Genomic DNA, 19,615 nt, shown 5'->3' on the forward strand with positions numbered 1-19,615 from the left:
AACCTCCTGTCGTCGTCGCCGCCCACCTTCAGTCGCCGTCACAGCCCATCCCAGCCTCCCATTCCCGTCGCCATCGCCACCCATCTCTTGTCGCCGTAGCATCCCATCCCAGCCTCGCCATCGCCATCGCATATCACCTCCGCGTCACCTTTGTGTTTGACAAAAGTATAGGTCGCCAGCGCATCACCAAACAAGATCTGCACAAATCTCCACGAGATTGCCGTCTTTTCCCACCGTCGGCTTCATTCCCACCACTGCCGTTGTTTTCAACACAAACAGGTAAGTTTAGTTTAATTTAGAGTTGAACATATAAGGTTATTTGTTACTATTTGTTCAGATCTGGTTTGGTTAGGATTTTGGATGAACTTATGGGATCATATAATGTTATATATGAGCTTCTGAAATCATTTTCATTACAGTGGAAGAACATATGATGCTATATGTTTACATCTGAGTCTTTAACATATAATCCTAATTACATACTGACTACAATATAATTAGATCGGGTTCTATGGCCGAAATTACACCACAAGTTCTTGAAAATATCGTTTTCGCTGCTCGCACCCCGAACTGCGGCACTTTGTGCCGTGGGGGCTCCGCCCCCACACCCCCGGATGTAAACATATAACATTAGGTTATAACATCTAACATTGTAATGTTATATGTTATTGCGTAACATTATATGACGTTATATATTCTCCTGTTGGTTGTAATATCATTTTGTTCTGTGAAGATGTATGATATTTTATCATTTTGTTCGGTTGTCATTTTGTTCTGTGACTATATATATGGTTATATATTCAGGTTTATAAGTCGCTGCACGGACCTATTCAATAACATAAATTTAGTAGTTTATTAATTTTTGTGTATAAATATATGTTATTTTTATTTATACATATAATCATATTATAAAAAAAATATGGTATGTTCTCTACCATTAACCCAAATGATGGTTATTTGTGTATCTAACGTTATTGTTTGCTTTCTACTCAAATATATGGTTAGTATTCACTGGGTTTCGTGGAAATATGTGTGAATATAAGGTTATATGGCAATACACTGTTGTGTGGTTATATGTGAACTTTTTATTTGTCAATCTATTTCGATTCTTTATGTCGTAAATTGGTTATTTGGAACAGATTCAGACATATAAGGTTAAATGTCAATAAACTGTCGTGTGATTATATGTGGATTGTTTATGTGTCAATCTCTGTGAGTATATATTGTCATATGCTAGTTTTTCTGAATATATAATGTTATATGTCTGAATCTGTCTGTGGTTATTAGAAACAAGTCATTAATGCCGCTGCGCGGACCAATTCAATAAAGTAAACCATATAACGTTATATGTGTGTTTCTAATAACCATATATGTCTATAACAGAGTTCAGCTCTTCACAGATAACCATAATGATACTGTGGTGATGGAGTTAATGATGAACTCCAACCTCAAAAGAGCCCTCCACATCAAATCCTTCTACCAAAGATACATGATGAAGTTGAAGAGCCACATCAGGATTGTTGAGCCTGAAAAGACAGCCAATGTCATTAGATTTAGAATTTTAATTTGTTTAAAGTCTTTTGGTGTAATTTATTTATCTTGTTTTCATATTGCTATTCAAAAGATTTTGAATCCATTTTGTAGATCTGTCGATCAAATTTATAACTATGTAAGCCTCATAAATCAATGAAATTGATTTGTTATTCATGTTCTGAATAATATCCAAATAATGGTATATGTTCTTTTTTTTTCTTGGAGTTTTACTACACATAAACTCACATATAACATTATATATTTTACTTTATTGAACTGGTCCGCACAGCGGCTTCACTGACTCACTCTTGATAACTTTTTATATTCAACCGAACCACTAATCAAATGTCGATTTCACATTTAACATTGTATATGAGGCCATGTCAAAATTCCATTTTTTCTGATGAATGAGTATCTAACGTTAAATGTATGTTTCTATCATGTGTATCCCTTCAAAAAATGAACATATGACATTATATAAGGTTAAACCTAAACAACCAAAATCATTTTAGGTTTGCATCCTTAATATCATTATATGTGATCTTCTGTCATGTGGAAATTAGTATATAACGTTAAATGTGAGCTGATGAATGAGTATATAACGTAAAATGTAAGTATCTAAATGTGAACTGTTGAACAAGTATATAACGTTATATGTGATCTTTCCTCTTTCTCTCTGTCGCAAAATTTCAACGTCACTGCCGTCATTGGCATGATTTCAAAAGTAGAAGGGATAATTGGGAGATAATGGGCTAAACAGATGGGATTTGAATGGAAGGATAATTTTGTCAGGCACTATTTTCCTTTTTAAATATAGTGGATTTTATGCCTTACCAAATACATATTAGTGGACTTAGTAGGTTAGAAACTTGATCAATGAACCTAATGGGTTAGAAACATGCTATAGTGGACCTCAGGCCAATTTTTTAAAGAAAAAATAGAGGATTTTGTTGAGAGAGAGAGAGACGAAGTGAGTCTATCAAAAAGTGGTGATTATTCTCACGTGAGGAGAGAGAAAGGTGAACGATGGTACCAAAGCATCAAACATTTTTTATTCTAAACGATGCCGTTTATTGGCGCTGTAAATTGCAGCCCTTTCAGCTCGCTGCAAGGACTCGGAGTCTGAGAAATTGATTTCAAAAAGGTGTTTTGGAGAGCAAAATATTTTAAAAGAGTGCATTAGAGATGTTGGGCCCGGAGTGTCCATAATTGTTATTGGCTCTATTCATTTGTCAAGAAATTGCACAAAAACTTTTCTCGAGCAAGCACCTCTTTTTTTTCCAGCCTCAGTCAAATAGGGGCACTTATCCCACTTCCAGCGAATACAGTTGATTAGATACGATTCCGAAAGAGAGTAGGTTCCGTTCCAACTCAACAATAAAAAGAACTTTTGATAAAAGAAGGTTTTTCAAGCTCAAATATAATAAAAATGAAAAATAATTTTTAAATTTTTTTTTCACCGTTTAAAAGATCTCGATGATGAGATCTATCAAATAAGATCCATATTGGTAGGAAAATTATTTGCGTAAACACATAATTTTTGAGCTTGAAAAATCTTCATTTTCTAAAAGTTCTTTTTACTATTCATCCGGAACACCCCTGAGTATAGTGCAATCCGTCTTGCCCCTTCTTCCATTCCGAAGACCAGGAGGTCCAGGACCCGTAAGTGGTGGAAATATCGTCCGCAGACCAGTTGGTGAGCTTTTCTCCTGGCAGGGCTAGACGGATGGTGTGTTCATTTGATACAACAACAAAAAATATATATATTGTGAAATAGTTAAAAAGCACCAAAAATGTGAAGGAAAAGTAGTTCTTGACATTTCTCTTTCAACTAGATAGGTGGTGGCAGCGATCAATATTGGGTCCAATCTTATTTGGACTTCACCTCTCATCTTTATTTATGTGGCGATATGTTGCCAATGGTAGGGATTAGGACCTAGATTGAGGCTACAATGGGATGGTTTGGTGGTTTGGATGCCAGCAAAATTAGGTTGGGATTTGTGAATGGTGATGGGCGCAGGCATCTGAGCAAAGGGTTCTAGTGATAGTGGTTGCGGATCGAGAATGGGGCTCCGATTGGTGGTTTCAATGGTGAGGGTTTCACATGGATGTGTTGCAGCGGCGGTTGTGTTGGGGAAGGAGTGGGTGGTGGAAGGCGTCATTGGCTCAATGGTGGAGGGGGTGGTGGTTGAGGATGATAAGTTGGCACCGTTATGTTGGCCATACATGTATGTGTGCTCAGGAAAAGGCCTATGACACGATGTGAAGGTGCTCCAAGAAAATTGACTAATTTTTTCCATCTTGTATTGTGGCCCGTAAAAAATTAAAGAATGCATATGATAATCCCACTATTGAACCTTCTAATGTAATGAACATTATCCTTGTGACTCAATGCTACCATTTTTACATGAACAGTGATGGATTGACGAATAACCAAACGTAAAAACTGAACAAAACTTACTCATTCTGTGTACTACCCTTGGATTACAATGAACAGAGCATCAACAAACAAAAACCATTCAATTTGTCACCGCACGTCTTCTCTGTCTCTCCTTTCCCTCCACGATTCCACCTCTCTCACCACTCGCCAAATTTTAAAATCGACAGCCTCAACAAGGCTGAACCACCATAACTAAAGAGAAACTACACCGCCAATATCGACGCTGAGCAAGAGACAGATCTCAATCTGTACCATTTTGGAAGTTCCTCAAATCAGCATTATTAAGGGGAATTTCAATCATGCTGAAGGTTTGGTGCTGCGTGTAAGGATGAGCTTACTGATGTTTGATGATCGAAAAGATTCTAATTGCAGAAACAACAACGAAAATGAAGTGCAATATTTTCATTTTCAGGTTTAACGGAAACAAGTAACTAACTAAATAAGAATTTCAGAGGTAACAACAGTACACCACAATCCACATGCATGCATCCTCTTAAATCAGTTTAAATAGATCTGTCCGAGGGCTCTTAGAAAGACAACACTATTGTTTCCTGCTTGGGCTCCCATGTTGGCCTGCCAAATCGACACAATTGTCGCCCTAGCTATCTGTAGGTATGCTTGACGTAGGATTTGTTTCTTCGGATAAGGAAGCAGATAACCTCGGGCCCAATAAGGGTGTAGTGCTTCTTTATTTTAAAGAGTGATCAGGTCTACGGTTCAATTGCTATGAAACTTTCTTTTTAAGGCATTGTAAGTAAAAATATCCTTTTTAACATTTTGAAACAACAAAATTCAATTCAAGACAAAAGCATCCAACATGCCATTGAAGTCTGATAAATTCAAATTTATGAACCTTTAATTCACACAGTCAGGATCTTTTTTTCAGTCCAAAATAAATACAATGAACTCTATTTATTTGCTTACATCTTCATATTGTGTTATACGGTCCTTCCACTTCAAAAGTTTGCAAACAAGACAATTTTTTTTAGCAACAGCCGTTTCGATTAATGATGGATAACTCCCATCTATATAAACCAGTCCATGCTAGCTCTTTTTACTTGACCATAGTTTCCTTCCTCTCTCCTCTCTGTGTGTAAATTTCACCTCCTCTGTTCTTCACAATCTAAACTTTTCCAATCAAAGGTGAAGCCTGCCACACTAATTTTAGTCCTCTGACGTCATGGTCATTATCTCATTACACTACGGTACAAACACTGAAACACATTCTATAAAAATAGATTGCTTACATGTAGTTTCATTTTATTTACCAGATGTTTTCATAAATAGAAAAGGGGTCACCAATGGGGTCATCTATGGACGCGAGTGGTAGCCATCCAGTTTGCTCTTTATTTTCTTCTCTCTCATAAGCATGTTTACGAGGCCAGACTGGTATTCTTTGACATTCTATATGCATAAAAACCGTGAAGTAAGACAGTAATATTAAGATCCAAGACTAGTACGGTAGATTTAGTATATGCCAAACTTCCATTACTTAGGATATTGATCTTTCGAACTTGTTCTCCCACTCAGGTGAAAGTGATAGATTGATAACTATATGCATTGATGAGAAGAGGTCTCAGCAATTGCCTAGGTGAATTGTTATGTGGAATTACCCTCTTGCCCTCCTTCAAAGAAGAGGTCTCAGCCACCCTTGCCCTGCAGACTATCTGACTGCGACCGGTTTTGCAAGAAGTTGCGCCCCAAGGGATTGGGAGTATGCCAATATTACGACCCGTATCTTTGCCGGTGTTTCCACCTTTGCTACAAAGATGTTCTTACCAAGACGGCCCCCATTGCAGACATGAGAGCTTTCGGGCCTTCTACATCGTAGGTGATCATACTACACAAATTTCAATGTTTCTCTGGAATTTATCTTCACCATCAGTTTCATGTCTTTTTCTTTTTGCTCGTCTTTAAGATTCTAATAAATGCAACATTTCCAGTAAGTGGTTATGGTATGTGGAAAGCAATTCAAGATCAAAATGAGTTCCATAATGTCCGGTTGGTTGACGGAGTATGGTGTCGTATATAAAGGATATGTCTCCCGAAACAGAATGGATCCAACTTCCCAAGTAGAGCATCAAGAAAATAAATTCGAAACTAGTTGATTTAGATATGATGAAAAGCAGAACAAACCACATTTGGTACCGTACAGCTTGGGAAGGGGTTTTAATTGATTAAAAGATGGTTGGCAACCTAGTCGGGCAATGGTCATTCACAACTATTCAAATATGTGAAGAGAACATTATACGGAGAACAATAGAATCAACATCGACCGACAAATAAAAGGTCCCCATTCAGTAAAACACAATGAGCACAAGTCTAAGAATGTTGACTATTGAGCAAGAAGCAGAAAATAATTGGCCAGAGCCAAAACATTGGGTTCAGATAATTGTAACAGTTAAATACAGAGGCCTTTTTAATCCCTTGGTTTCAGAGCATAGTTAAGGAAACGAAAATATGAGCGATTGATATGAAGGCAAAAAACAAATACTAACAAAACAACTCAAAAGACAAGACAGACGGACGACATAATCAAAATAGATGACATAACGCCAAATATCTGTACTTGAAATACATGCAAGTGAAACATTCAGAAGTCTTAAATTCAACATGCACTGGCTTGTGTTACAGTAGGATAACCATTTGGCAGCAAACCAAGCCCCATTTAATTTTAATTCCAATCTAACCCGGTCTTACAGGTTCATCCTCTAGGCCAATTCTAACTGTCGCAAACGTTCAACTACTCCCTTGATGGTTGGTTGTTCAACTAGGTTGCGACTAACACAGCGCAATGCCAATTCAATGATTGCAGCTCCATCTTTTGCATCAAACCACACACTGCCTCTCAAGCTTTCATGCACTTCTAGCACGGGGGACAACGTCGGCAATCCTTCCGATACTGGGTCTTCTTAGGCCTGGTTTCGTACTCTCCCCTGGCCCAAACGTGAAGATGAAATTCCCCCTCTCGCGCAGCTCTTTTTGTTACAAGCTCCAAAAGTAAAACACCATACGAGAATTCAGAGATCCACAGAAATATCTTATAATTACAACCCGTTCTTAGTTCCGTTCCTAATACAACATGAAAGCGAGGAAGAAAGTCACCCGGAACCCCAACGCATAAGAAGTTTGTGATTTCAACGATCTCAATTAGGCAATGAATATAGAATACATGCATAACAGATGTTCCAAATATCAAGAACCAAAGCATAAGATGAAAGCTACACTTGGAACCCTCCAATAGCAACCCAAGAACTAAGAAAGAATACAAGCATAACAAATTATTGAAATCACTAGAATACATGCATAACAGATGTTCCAAATCTCAAGAACCAAAGCATAAGATGAAATACACTTGGAACCCTCCAATAGCAACCCAAGAACTAAGAAAGAATACAAGAATAACAGATTATCGAAATCACAAGGACCAAAGCATAATATAACAGATACACTTGGAACCCTCTAATACCAACCTAAAAATCAAGATAGTTAAAGATTATTTGCTCAGCCCTATCTAGGATGGTCTCTGTCAAAGCAACAAATGTTGCACGAAGTCGTTTTCACTGGGAGGAGGATACCAATGAGAGGGTTCAAGAAAATGACCTTTCCAAAGTGAATCAAGGAGGCAGTGGCAAGGACGGCGTGTAGTTTGGGAATTAGAAGCAGGGCATATCATGTGGTACTTACCGCTGAGGGAATTGAAGATGTAGTCGAGGGGAGATCATTATGTTCCAGCTGGAGACAATGTTGGAGCTAACGGTTTCTTTGCTCCACTAAGGCAATTCTATCAGTCAATGGTGTAATTGAATGGGCATTCAATGAAGTCGCATTGGCCAGCAAGGAGTAAGGGCAAACCTAGTGCGCACGAGGCTCCCGCCATTGGCGGGCAAGGAGTAATAGACCAAAATATAGGAAGTGTGTGTTCTGCAGGGAGTACCTTTTCAAAGCGCGCGCACACACGTGTGTGCTCGCGCTCGCGCAAATGCTATAAGAATTGATAAGTCCACGTAGCACAAGGAGTTAAGTGAGTTGTATCTGCACATCGAGCAAACAGCCGGGAGTGTAAGTGAAGTTTGCCCTTTAATTTACGGTCAGTACTAAAACCATTGGCTAGTCAACTACAGTTTTTCCTCAGTCACTTGCACTGCAAAGAAGCCCAGCCCAGCCGATTCCCATTTTCTGAGCAAACCCAAAGTTATCAATCTCGTACCCTGGTCAAAGTACCATTTTCTCTACTGGAGTGGTACGTACCAGTACCAAAATATATCTTTGTACCGCGTCGGATTGACAGAAATTAAAATTTTACATATTCCTCAATATAAACAAGTTACAACATTTTCATGTACCTCAACATTACCAAAATAGATTTCAAAATTAAATCATTATCTACTTCATAGAGAACAAGTCCAAAGGTAGTTCTGCAAATCATTGACAATTTCTGCCAATCCTATGAAAATCATTAATTGTAGTTCAATTTTATGGTAAACAAAATTGAGGTTAAATATTAACGAAATATGAAAACAAACCAGCCGCATTGCAATGTTTAATTTTTCCATAAAGATATCTCTGCCGTCCAATGTCTTGTAACAAAGTCAATCCCACCCAAATGCCTTCCTCTCTCGCCATCTATACATATATAATCCTCTCTTTCCCACTGCTACGTCTTGTTTAAGTTAAAATTTGTACCTAACATATTCACGAAATGATCAAGAAAAGCGAGCAATAAAGGTTTGTAGATTGTGGTACAACTTTCAGAACATTCTTCCGGAGTAGTCCATCGTGAGTCAAAGTTCTGAGAGAAACCAAAGTTTTGCACCGGACGGAATTCACAAAATGCCGGAGATGGCCCGGAACAGCCCGGATTAGAGCGGTATCTCTACCGAGATGGAACAAAGAGTCGGGTATCCCGTTCTTTTGCCGGTACGGTACATCTCGGCAGGTACTAACCGGCACATACGAGATCGATAACTATGTGTGAAACTAGCTCATTATGCAAAGAGACAACTCCCACTTGCATATTATGCACTTGAAGGCAACTGAGGACAGAAATAGGGAGAAAAAAAGGAGGTGCAACGACAGTTGTTATCCTACCATTCTTGGAAACTGAAAGTCGAAGCGTTTTATATTTTCAAAAAAAATAAAGACAACTGAAACGCAATTAACTCTCTCATCCCCTTATCCAGAGTGACATAACAAACGGTTAACCCTAGCCATCGATTCCTTGCAAAACTGAAGCTCTTCAACTGATGAAACTCTTATTCAATCCTCTAACATGTCCACATCATTGCATCGTTAAATATCTGATAGTTACTTTGTCTTAACCCATTTATCTTGTAACATACGTGGCTTAGCATGTTCCAATATGTTTCAGGTTTTAACTATCCTTGGACATGAAATGGCCAACAGGAGGCCTTTATATGGTAGATACGAAGATGGGAGCCCTTGGAGGCGATTGAAGAAGAAAAAGTGAGAAGCCGTGGATACCCGGACCAATTTTCAAGGAAATCCAAATCAATCCGATTCTGAAGGAAAAATCTAAGAGTCTGATTCAATCCCGAAATAGGAGTCAACTCAGCATAGCCTTCAGCATTATTAACATATATCTCTCATCTGCTGTCTGATCATTGGGATGATTCAAGTTCGGGTTGGAAAGCTAACTTAAAGAGCTACAGCTTTGTGTGAAATACAATTTTTACAATCTCGACATTTACAAGATCAAAACAAGCAGGCGAGAAGAGTAAAAAAAGCTGAAAAAAGTCCGTCCTGATGGAAGACCAAAGCATCCAGACTGGATTTTTTTATGTCCTGTCTGGACGCCCTTTGTCAGGTTTGATGAGTGAGAAAGGCCAAATAAAAGGGTTTTTCAGGAGGAACTATAAAAGGGGAACCCTACGTTGTTTTTGAGGCATACCAAACATTCTCAAGAGGGCTAGAGAGACGCAAAGAAGAGCTCAAGGATTCAAGGATCTATGGCTTTCACCAAAGATTCAATATCTCTTCCTATTGGTGGCTAACTCCATATGACGGCATGAGATTGAAACAATTTTTGGTGGGAGAAGTGGTATACTCTACCTTTAGGTAACAGGAAGAAAAGGGTGTCAAAGAGCTGAAGTTGTTCTTACTTAGGTTTGAAGTAGCTTTTATTGTCATTTAAGAGTATTTTCTTAACTTTCTTAAGGTGTTCCCAAGTGTCACACCACCTGCTATAGAAGGAATTGTGGCACGTGGTAGTAGCTGTTACATACAGGAGAGGTGGTTAGATCAGTTGAGCAGCAGGAGTAGGCTGGAGTGGTTAGTCAATTATAAAGGGTGAGAAGATTAGTTGGTTGGTTAGTTACGGAATCTGTTGTATAAAGTGAGTGGCGAGGTGAGGATTGAGGTAATGAGTTGTTTTGTGTAAAATTGGAGCCAAAGGCTCCCTTGTGTAACTGTTCCATTGTTCTTCAATAAAGATTCCCCAATGTGTCAACGGCAACTGACGTAATCCTTTTTCACAAGAGTAGGAACCTTCAAGTTCAAGAATTGCACACATCTAATAGATTCAGTGGAAAATGATCGGTATCCAGGACCAGAAGTTTTTCTTGGTAATCTACTCCCCAATACCATACTATTACAAATTGCAACGTTTAGGAAGTGAATTACACATGGATTGCAGCATGGCCCTTGAGTTTCAAATAAAACGCAGTGAGAGCACAGGAAGATAAAAACCTGTCTCGGAATAACATGGATCCACATAGCCAAAGCATCCCCACACTTTTCCGAACAGGGGAATTTCACCAAAATCTCCACCAATAAGCAAACCGAAGTCAACTAACTTCACATGGAAAACCTGCAAGCCCAATAATATTAGATATTCCCAAAAGGTTCTCAAAAGAAAAAAGTGGTACATAAACAGTAGGACTTATTACCTTGTCAAGCACTAAATTATCTGCACAGATATTGCAAAGCTTGAGGTTTTGAGGATGAAAAGCTTCAACAAGAGATGCAAATTGAATTGCAGCCTTGACTCGTGGAAACCAGCCAAATTCATCTACAAACAAAAAGGGCCAGTTAAGATGAATTCATGAATGGCTCTACGGATTGATGAAGGCCCGATTATAATCAGTTGAGGTGGTTCTCCCCAGATGAAACTTCCTTCAACACGATTTTACTAAGAAATAGATTAGATGCTAATTACTTGTGGGACAGAAACAAAAAAGAAATAAGGCTACAAAACCCAACCTCGAGGAAGGAGGTTACGCAGGGTATCCAGCGGATCTAGCTCATACACGGCAGCCAGCCGCCCATTTACAAGACCGCTTCCGATTAACTTTACCATGTTATCATGGCGTGACAAGGGCGATGACGCTGTTAGTAGCTTCATTTCATCCTATGACACACAAGAAGAAAATAATTTGCAAAGACAATTAAAAGCAAGCAAGCAATGAAATCAGACAGTTTCTTCTTTTTTCCTTCAAATACACACATACGCGGAATCTTCCTTTAGCAATTTGTCTCCAGAACCTGTTAGAAGGATTAGCAAGGCTTCTAACTTCTAACAAACGATAGTTCCATGCTTTCACCAAAACATTAGCCTCTTTGATGTTGTTCAAGCCTTGTTGCTGAATTATTTTTCCCTGATACACTTGGCCAAACAGGGTATTACCAATAAAGTCTTCTACAGTCAAACCACAAGGCAAGTCTGCCATAGTACCTTCAAAAAAATTAGTGGACCCTTTAGTCAATTGATATGCTTACAGACAGAGAAAATGAGTTATAAACTTATACAAGTAAAGGTAACATGGGTTCCAGGAAATATTTTAAAGATACCCCTAAACTTCTACTCAAATGTCCCATAAAAACCTAAACTTAACAAAATCATTTTCAAACTAGAGGTTATCAAAGCCTACTCAATTAAAACCCTGACACCAACTCCATCAAATTGAAGATGGAATGGCTTGACACAGAGATGACTGGGCTTACTTTCTGTAAGATCCACAAAGCTGCGCTCCCTTTTGGTTGGCAATTGCATTGATAAATCACACATTTATTTGTATCTCAAGTTTATCGAGTTCTAATTTCTTTTACATAACCTAAATATAAGGAGCGACTAGGTTTCAGCCAGCCCAAAGCCTCAAGTGATAACGAAGCTTACAAGATCTACTACAATAAATAGTTTGCACTCAATTTATGAACGAAGTTCACAATCCCTGCAATTATGAAGACAAAGATAGAAAAAATTCAAGCTAAAACAATTGATGTGCAAAAGACATGGACAAAACCAAGAAATTGCTCCAGGGACAATCTACAATTATGCATAAAGAAGTGAAAATTTTCGGCATGAGAAATTGCTCAAGGGATAATTTACACTTGCGCATGAAGAAAGGAAAACATTTTGGTATGCATATATATGAATATATGCATAAAATTGTACGATGTATATCTTTTGTTTTCCAACATTCTTGAGAACGAAGGCACTGCAATTTTATCAACACTGTCAATCCAAATTCATCCTCAGTCCACGCCCATTCTCTCTCTACGAAATTTCATCCCAATCATGGGAGATCACCACAACAATTGTTTAAATAACTGATTATCAAAATTAACTTTCACCAATAATCCATCTCCTGATAATTTAGTGTCTCGGGTTGAAAAAATAAATTCCAAACTAGTTGAACCCCTAATTTATTTGGTGGGTGGGCCCATATTTGTAGCGAGGATATCGCCTTTGCCATGTTGAAGGACCACAATATGTCCAATTAATTGTGGACGAAATACTTTACATTTAAACATTTAATCCTCGAACTGATGGTCACGGCAGCAACATGTTGCAATGGTGTCTAGAGAGGGGATCTGTTGTTTGTGGAGGAGATCCAAGTCGGCAATTTCGTCTCCAATTTAACAGAGTTTGACATCGGGGGCATTATTGAGTAATCTTCCACAAATTCAGGTGAGTAAGTAAAATTTTATTATGTTCAGGTGTTAAAGGGACATTAGAGTGAAAGTTTAGGCGTATTTTTAAATATTCCCTGGGTTTTCATTAAAAGTGCCCTTAAAGCATTGGTGAAGAAGCCACAAAGTGCAAGAAAAATTGTGCTACAGTATGTATTGTACAATACTATCTCTTATAAAGATTACGGAACTCAGCAACAAAATTAAAAAAGAAAAACGCCAGAAACATACCAAACTCAAGGAAAATTGTGCTACAGGATGTATTGTACAATACTATCTCTTATCAAGATACCTTTACGGAACTCAGCAACAAAATTAAAAAAGAAAAACGCCAAAAACTTACCAAACTCAACCCTGATCATATCAGCAAAATCAGCTAATTGTCAGACAGATTTCAGTGTAGACACTACAGGAGGATCAGGGCCTGGAGCAGTATTATTGGTTGGAATGAATCCCAGCAGTTCCACATCCGGCAAATCAATAAAGAAAGCTTTCCTCGCCGCTTTTTTTTAGGGCAAGGCAGCAGCGACCAATGATTCAAACCCTGTGGATAAAATGAATCAACCACATAATAAGGGAAAATGTAATATTTCTGCTGTAGGAAAACAATAACCCAAATCAAACAAGAACGAGAACATACGCAAATCAAATTAATCAAATCCCGGCGTAGAGCAGATCCAATTAACGCTTGCACCCTACCTTCTCATACTCTGTATATACTGCGGCCTCGTTTAGTTCGTGAATTGAAAACAGGCATAATTAAAAGTCCCAGGTCGTCCAAACAAGGCCGACCAGACAACTGAACAACCTTAGTGTGAAACAAGCTAGGACCAGAAAAAAGAAATTCACAGGCCTATCTAGGGACTCTCCCAGACTCCATAATATTAATATTAGCCATAGAATTTTTCACATTCTGCCATCCACAAAGACATGCCCTAACAGGCTAACACTAACCACAATCTCCTCAGAAACCACCTGCCACTCCACTCCTTTCTGCCTAAAAATTCAATTGTTTCTTTCATCCCAGAGAATGCATCAAGTTTTCCATTTCCCCATACCCTGGATCTCCACATCTGCAGGAGGGCAAACCTGAACGCTTCTTCCTCTGGCCCCCATCCTCGACAACCACAGCATCCTTCCAAGAAGAAACCCCATCATTATCCTCTCCCCTGCCAATTCTGCACGCAACCTAGAATTCTCTAATTGCAACTCCTTAATCTCTGTAGTCAAAGCATTACTAGCACTCAAATGATCCTTATTAAAATCAGAAATCTATTCTAGCCAATCCAGAAAGTCAACTTTAGGACTACCACTTCCAGCCCCCAAAGCCCTAATATCAGACGCAACCAACAACAGTACCAACATTATTATCAGAATTAGCAACAACGCTATCCACGTTAACAACAGAAACCCCAGGGCTACGCAAATCCAAAGGAACAGTAACATCAACAAACGAACAGGAAGGGACAAGAGGAGGAAAATGACCTAGAATTACTGCTTATCAATCAAAGAACACAAACAGAGCCAAAGAAAAAGGAGAGTCGAAACCAGCCTGAAAAAATCGAGCTCAAAGTATGGAAAAATTGAAAGCATAAATTAGGGTTTCGTTTTGCAGCAAAATCGATCCAAAAAATAAACTGCTAAAAAAAGTGAAATCGAACTCACCTTCAAGATCATCGGGAGTTCCTATACACGTTTCTCCGGCGAGTTGGCCTGATTCGACAGGCTTGAAGATTAATGGGAGAGCTAGCCCGCCTTCAAAATAAGTTTCTCCGTCGTCGGGTTGGCCTGATTGGACATCCTCCTTGAAGAATAATGGGAGAGGCGGAGAGCTAACTTGCCTGGAAGATTATAGGGAGTTACTGTACTACACACGTTTCTCCAGCACTGACAGGCTCTGTTTGAAACTTATGAAAAGGAAAAAAAAGGAAAATGAAAAAAACATAGAAGGAAAAATTTACTGTTTATTATTCTCAAAATTTTTATTTTCTTCTCTTTCTCTACAATCAAACAATAGGAAAAAAAATTCTTTTATTTTCTTTTATTTTCCCTTCTTTTTCTTGAGTTCCAAACAGAGAAAAAAACGGACCGTCAATTTGAAGGACTTGCCAACCCTTAACCAAATCCTCTCACTGACATTAAAAAAATAAAATAAAATAAGGTTAAAAAAACCAAAAATCCACGTCAGCCAAAACCCTTAATTAGGCGCCAAAAGTAACGTTTTCTCAGCTCCCAATATAGTATATATATATATATATATATATAGACTCTTGCCTTTTCTTTTTTTTTTTTGATCCTTACATACAGAGAGAGAGAGAGAGAGAGAGAGACCAGTGATTAGCCATGGCTTTAAGGCGAAATCTCACCATTCAACGCCTCCAATCACCGGAGGCGAAGTATTTGTACGGTACTACCTCCGAAGAAGGTGCCGACTCAGAAATGGCAAATTGAACCCAAATCTATTAACAAATTTATACCCATCAACTAAAAAATAGATCTAACCCAATTCATTTATTAGTTGGATAAAAATGGGTTAAAACCCAACTAACCCATTATTAACTGGGTCTTAATTGGGCATCAATTGAATTAACTTAAATAACCCAATAGATCATGAAAGCAACCCACCAAAAAAAAAATAAAGCTGAACGGCAGCTCCATTGTCCAGGAATCCATGGCTTTCACAAACTCCATTGTCTAGGAATGAAAAGATTCTCCCATGGGACGAGAGGAGCTCTCTCTCTCTCTCTGTACCATTATTCAATTCTTCAGTGCTAAATCACTCGAGTCCAAAAATATTTTGGACATTATTAAAAATTAATTGTGACTGGTAACAATTATTTTTGATCAGTCAAAATTGAAAACACATCTCATCCATTGATTGCGCGAATGGACTGGTGAAATTGCACGCATTCACGGCTCTGCTGTGAATTAAGTTTCTCTCATGGTATTTAGTCCCGCATAGGATTTGGATTAAAAAGTTAAGTAACTTATTTTTTTGTCCTTATTCAAATCTTTTTTGCATTTTTTTGTTTTGCGTCAAACTTTTGTGACTTATTGATTCGTTTCGACGAGAGGAATCAGAAAAGTAAAAAAATTTGATTGAAACTTATAATCTTTTGAATAAAGACAAAAATAAGTTAATAAGACAAAACAAAAATTACTTATTCTTGTCTTGTTGAAAAAATTTATGACTTTCGATCATGATTTTTTACTTTTTCGATTTTTCTCAACGAGACCAATCACTAAGTCACAAAAATTTGACGCAAAACTATCAAATACGAAAAAAAATTGAATAAAAACAAAAATAAGATATATGCATCTCGCAACGGGCTAGTTTTGATTCTGATCGAATGGAAAGTTGGCTTGTTTGTGGCTTGTTTTTTTGTCTTTATTCAATTTTTTTCACACTTCTTTGTTTTTCATTAATTTTTTGTGGATTATTGCTTCGACACGACAAGAGGAATCTAAAAAGTAAAAAATTATGATCGAAACCTAAATTTTTTGAATGAAAACAAAAAAAAAAATCAATTTTTTCATCTTTATTCAAGAAAATATGAATTTCAATCTTAATTTTTTACTTTTTAGATTATTCTCGTCATGACAAAGCAATAATCCTCAAAAATTTGACAAAAAACTAATAAATGCGAAAAATATTTGAAAGAAGACCAAAAAAAAATAAGCCACTTGGATACGCAGCGATTCAGTAATTAAGAGCGACCAATATGGTAATTAAGTGTACATGGGTAATTTGGTCATTTTGTAGTAGAGGGATAGTATGGTAATTTTAGTGTACATGGTATTTTAGTCCTTTAAATTTACAGGGGTAATATGCTCATTTTAGTTACATATGTATTTTAGTCATTTTAGTATTAGTATGTAATTGGGTTAATGGGCGGGTTGGGTTTGCTTTTAAATAAATGGGTTGGGTTGGGTATGGGTAATTAGAGTCATAATTAATGGATCTAAATGGGTCAATGACCCATTAAAGACCCAACCCACTTGCAGTTTACCCATTTTGATCCAAATCCGCCCATTTGACACCCCTAGGTATTACCGTCCGAAGCTTTCTGACGGCACCTTCTTCGGAGGCCGCGGCAGCGGCCAGAGCTACCTCCTTTCGACTACGATCCAAAGCCATATACGGGGCCTTCAGCCGATGAAGTGCTCGCGAAGCGGAAGAAGTTTCTCGGTCCATCTCTCTTCCACTATTACCAGAAACCTGTAAGCTTGCGGTTTTTTTGTGTGTATTTAGGTCTGGATATGATCATTTGATCAATTTTATTTTAATCGGTCGCGAATTACGTGATTGCCACCGCAAAAGAACTGATTTTAATCTGTCTATTTGATGATTTTACTCCAGTAATCATAATTTATATATGTGATTATTGTTGATATTTATTGGTACTACTTTCAGAAATTCTATGCAATTTTCTCCGATGTCTTCTTTCTGTGATGATTTTATTATAATGGACAGTAAATTATGTGATTGACGTTACGAAATGAGCTGATCGTTAGAGTCCCAAGTGCAGAATCTGTCTATATGATTGATGAATTGATTAGTTGAGTGTGATTTTTGCAGATGTTTTGAAGCCTTCTAATTGGTTAGTATAATTGGTTCTTACTTTCATGTCTCATTTTTCAGGTTGTTGGATTAAATTCTTCTAGGGCACCTTTCATTAGAGTGAAAGCAATAGAAAATGAAAGAAGGGCAGGGGGGCGGGGAAATCATATTTTTAGCATTTTATTAACATGAAAATAGTAGAAAGAGATTTCCGCAGTGTTTGGAACTTGAGAATATTGGCAGAAAAATGAGGGAAAAATTGGAGGGAAATGGTACTGTGCACAATACTTTAATTTTCTATTTTCTTTCATTATATTTCTCAACCAACTTCAAGTTAGTCTCATTAATCTTCACTCTCCTTATACAACATATTATAGGATTCTTTAACTCATTGAAACTTAAAACCTCATCACTTCCCTCATTCTCGCTGTCATCGGAGGATTCATGCTCACTATAGTTTGACTGTAAAGAAGCGCTCCAAAAGCCATAAAGTTCATGTTATCTACTTGTTTTTTTGGAAAAAGGCAAATTTTATAAAGGGACCAAGCCCAAAAGACCAAGGAGATAGCCTTGGGACAGAAATTACAAGACTCTTGCCAAAACTATGGCCATCAGAAAACCTAACTGCTCACAACAAAAGAAAAGCAACAAAACACCAAACCCTTCTAATTGTCTACTCCGAATTGGATCCCCCAGGCCTGACAAACAGCAGCATCAAAATTAGAATGTATGGACAGCTTCATAGATACCAAGCAAGCTCTGATATCTTCCTCAATTCTCTTAACTAGGGGGTAGGAATCTACTCCAACTTGTCTGAATATTCGAGAATTTCTCTCCCGTCAAAGAAAGTACACTGAGGCTGCTAAACACCATTAGTAAATAATAGTTAAAACTGACTTGGAACAATGTTGGGATCCCCACTGGACTTCAGCCAACAGACTCAAGCTATCCCCATGCCTACAACGCTTGGACCTGATACCAGTCCAGACCAAGGTAGCATATTGACATTCAAAAAATAAGTGGCTATGAGATTCTTGACCTTCATAACAGAGGACACAGTCCTTAGCATTAGTTACTCCCCGCTCCAACAATCTGTCTTTAGTGGATAGCCTACCCAGAAGAGCCACCCACAAAATGAATAACCAGCGAGGAACATACTTTTTATGCCAAACCATATTAGCCCAATCCACAGCAGGGGCTCTATTTCGAAGGGCCATCTAGGCAGATTTTACTGAATAACAATCATTTGGAGTCAAAGTCCAAACAACCTCATCCTCTTTGGAAATATCAGGTAAGACCCCACCTTCAGTGTTTGTAATAATCTCATGGATGGCTACATTTCTAAGCCTTGGGCATCTCCATCCCCCCGGTAAATAATAGAACTCACTTTGGCATTGAGAGATCTACCCAGATTGAAGGTCACTCTATCAACGAACTTCTGAAACAAAGGGGCCCAAATTATGCCAATGGTCAAGCCAAAAAAAAGTGGAAAGGCCATTACCAATTTTGGATTTAATAAACTGATGCCCTATATGTCTAAGACTGAAAAGTTTCCTTACAGTCCATGAAGCGTTTGAGGGCAATTTCATAGACCAAAGGCATTGCTCCTTTACCTACTTGTTCTTCCTTAGAGTTGTCAAATTCACTATTTGTCATTTCAGGTTATGTAGGTTGGCCTTAAAGTTAGTATTTTTCTTCAATTTGTTAATGCATTCATGCGCTAAGTGACCATACCCATGACACTCATAACACTATGGTCCTGCCGGTGGTCCTTTAATCCCCTTCTTTGCTTTACCACTAGAAGACTCACTGTTTACATACGAAATGTATAAAATCAATCATTTTAACTAAGTTTGTAAAAAGCTTTTTTCCAACCGAACTCTTTTTATTTTATTTTGGGAATGAGTGTTTACAGGAATCGGACAATGCCCATATGCATGAGAGTGTAAGAGAGGCCACAATTGCACTCTACTCAATTTGCAACAGGACCATTCTTAAAAATTGAAATACTCCTAATTAAAACCGATATTATTTAAAAAAAGAAGAAGAATACTGGAGTATTAAATATTTTAGGTTTATTAGCTAAATCATCCACGTCTACGAGGGAATCTTTTCGTCGCCTTGCTTAAAAAAAAAAAAAAAAAGCTTTC

General features: G+C 37.9%; 1 protein-coding gene across 2 annotated transcripts; it reads right to left on the reverse strand.

Annotated features, from left to right (window-relative positions):
* Positions 1-6,490: 6,490 nt before the first annotated feature.
* On the reverse strand, positions 6,491-14,791 carry LOC131303959 (proline-rich receptor-like protein kinase PERK13). Of its 2 annotated transcripts, XM_058331049.1 has the most exons (7): positions 14,570-14,791; positions 13,248-13,448; positions 11,443-11,666; positions 11,195-11,342; positions 10,882-11,003; positions 10,682-10,802; positions 6,491-8,008 (listed from the first exon to the last, which is right to left on the reverse strand). In XM_058331049.1, exons 2-7 carry the CDS (start codon positions 13,264-13,266, stop codon positions 7,959-7,961), a joined length of 684 nt encoding a protein of 227 aa, XP_058187032.1. In that variant the 5' UTR covers positions 13,267-13,448; positions 14,570-14,791; the 3' UTR covers positions 6,491-7,958. The 2 variants fall into 2 exon arrangements, with proteins under 2 accessions (XP_058187032.1, XP_058187031.1); XM_058331048.1 differs by lacking the exons at positions 13,248-13,448; positions 14,570-14,791 and adding an exon at positions 11,936-12,014.
* Between the last annotated feature and the right edge of the window lie 4,824 nt (positions 14,792-19,615).

This window comes from Rhododendron vialii, chromosome 10a (genome assembly GCF_030253575.1).
Source record: "Rhododendron vialii isolate Sample 1 chromosome 10a, ASM3025357v1".
NCBI classification, from domain to species: domain Eukaryota; kingdom Viridiplantae; phylum Streptophyta; class Magnoliopsida; order Ericales; family Ericaceae; genus Rhododendron; species Rhododendron vialii.

What these genes read in the sequence shown, in the direction of transcription:
- LOC131303959 (XM_058331048.1), bottom strand. Translation starts at nt 11,999, where the DNA reads ATGTGTGATTTATCAATGCAATTGCCAACCAAAAGGGAGCGCAGCTTT. An exon ending in GCGTAACCTCCTTCCTCGAG is followed by an intron (nt 11,004 to 11,194) that starts GTTGGGTTTTGT and finishes TTTTGTTTGTAG; the next exon opens with ATGAATTTGGCTGGTTTCCA. An exon ending in ATAATTTAGTGCTTGACAAG is followed by an intron (nt 10,803 to 10,881) that starts GTAATAAGTCCT and finishes TTGGGCTTGCAG; the next exon opens with GTTTTCCATGTGAAGTTAGT.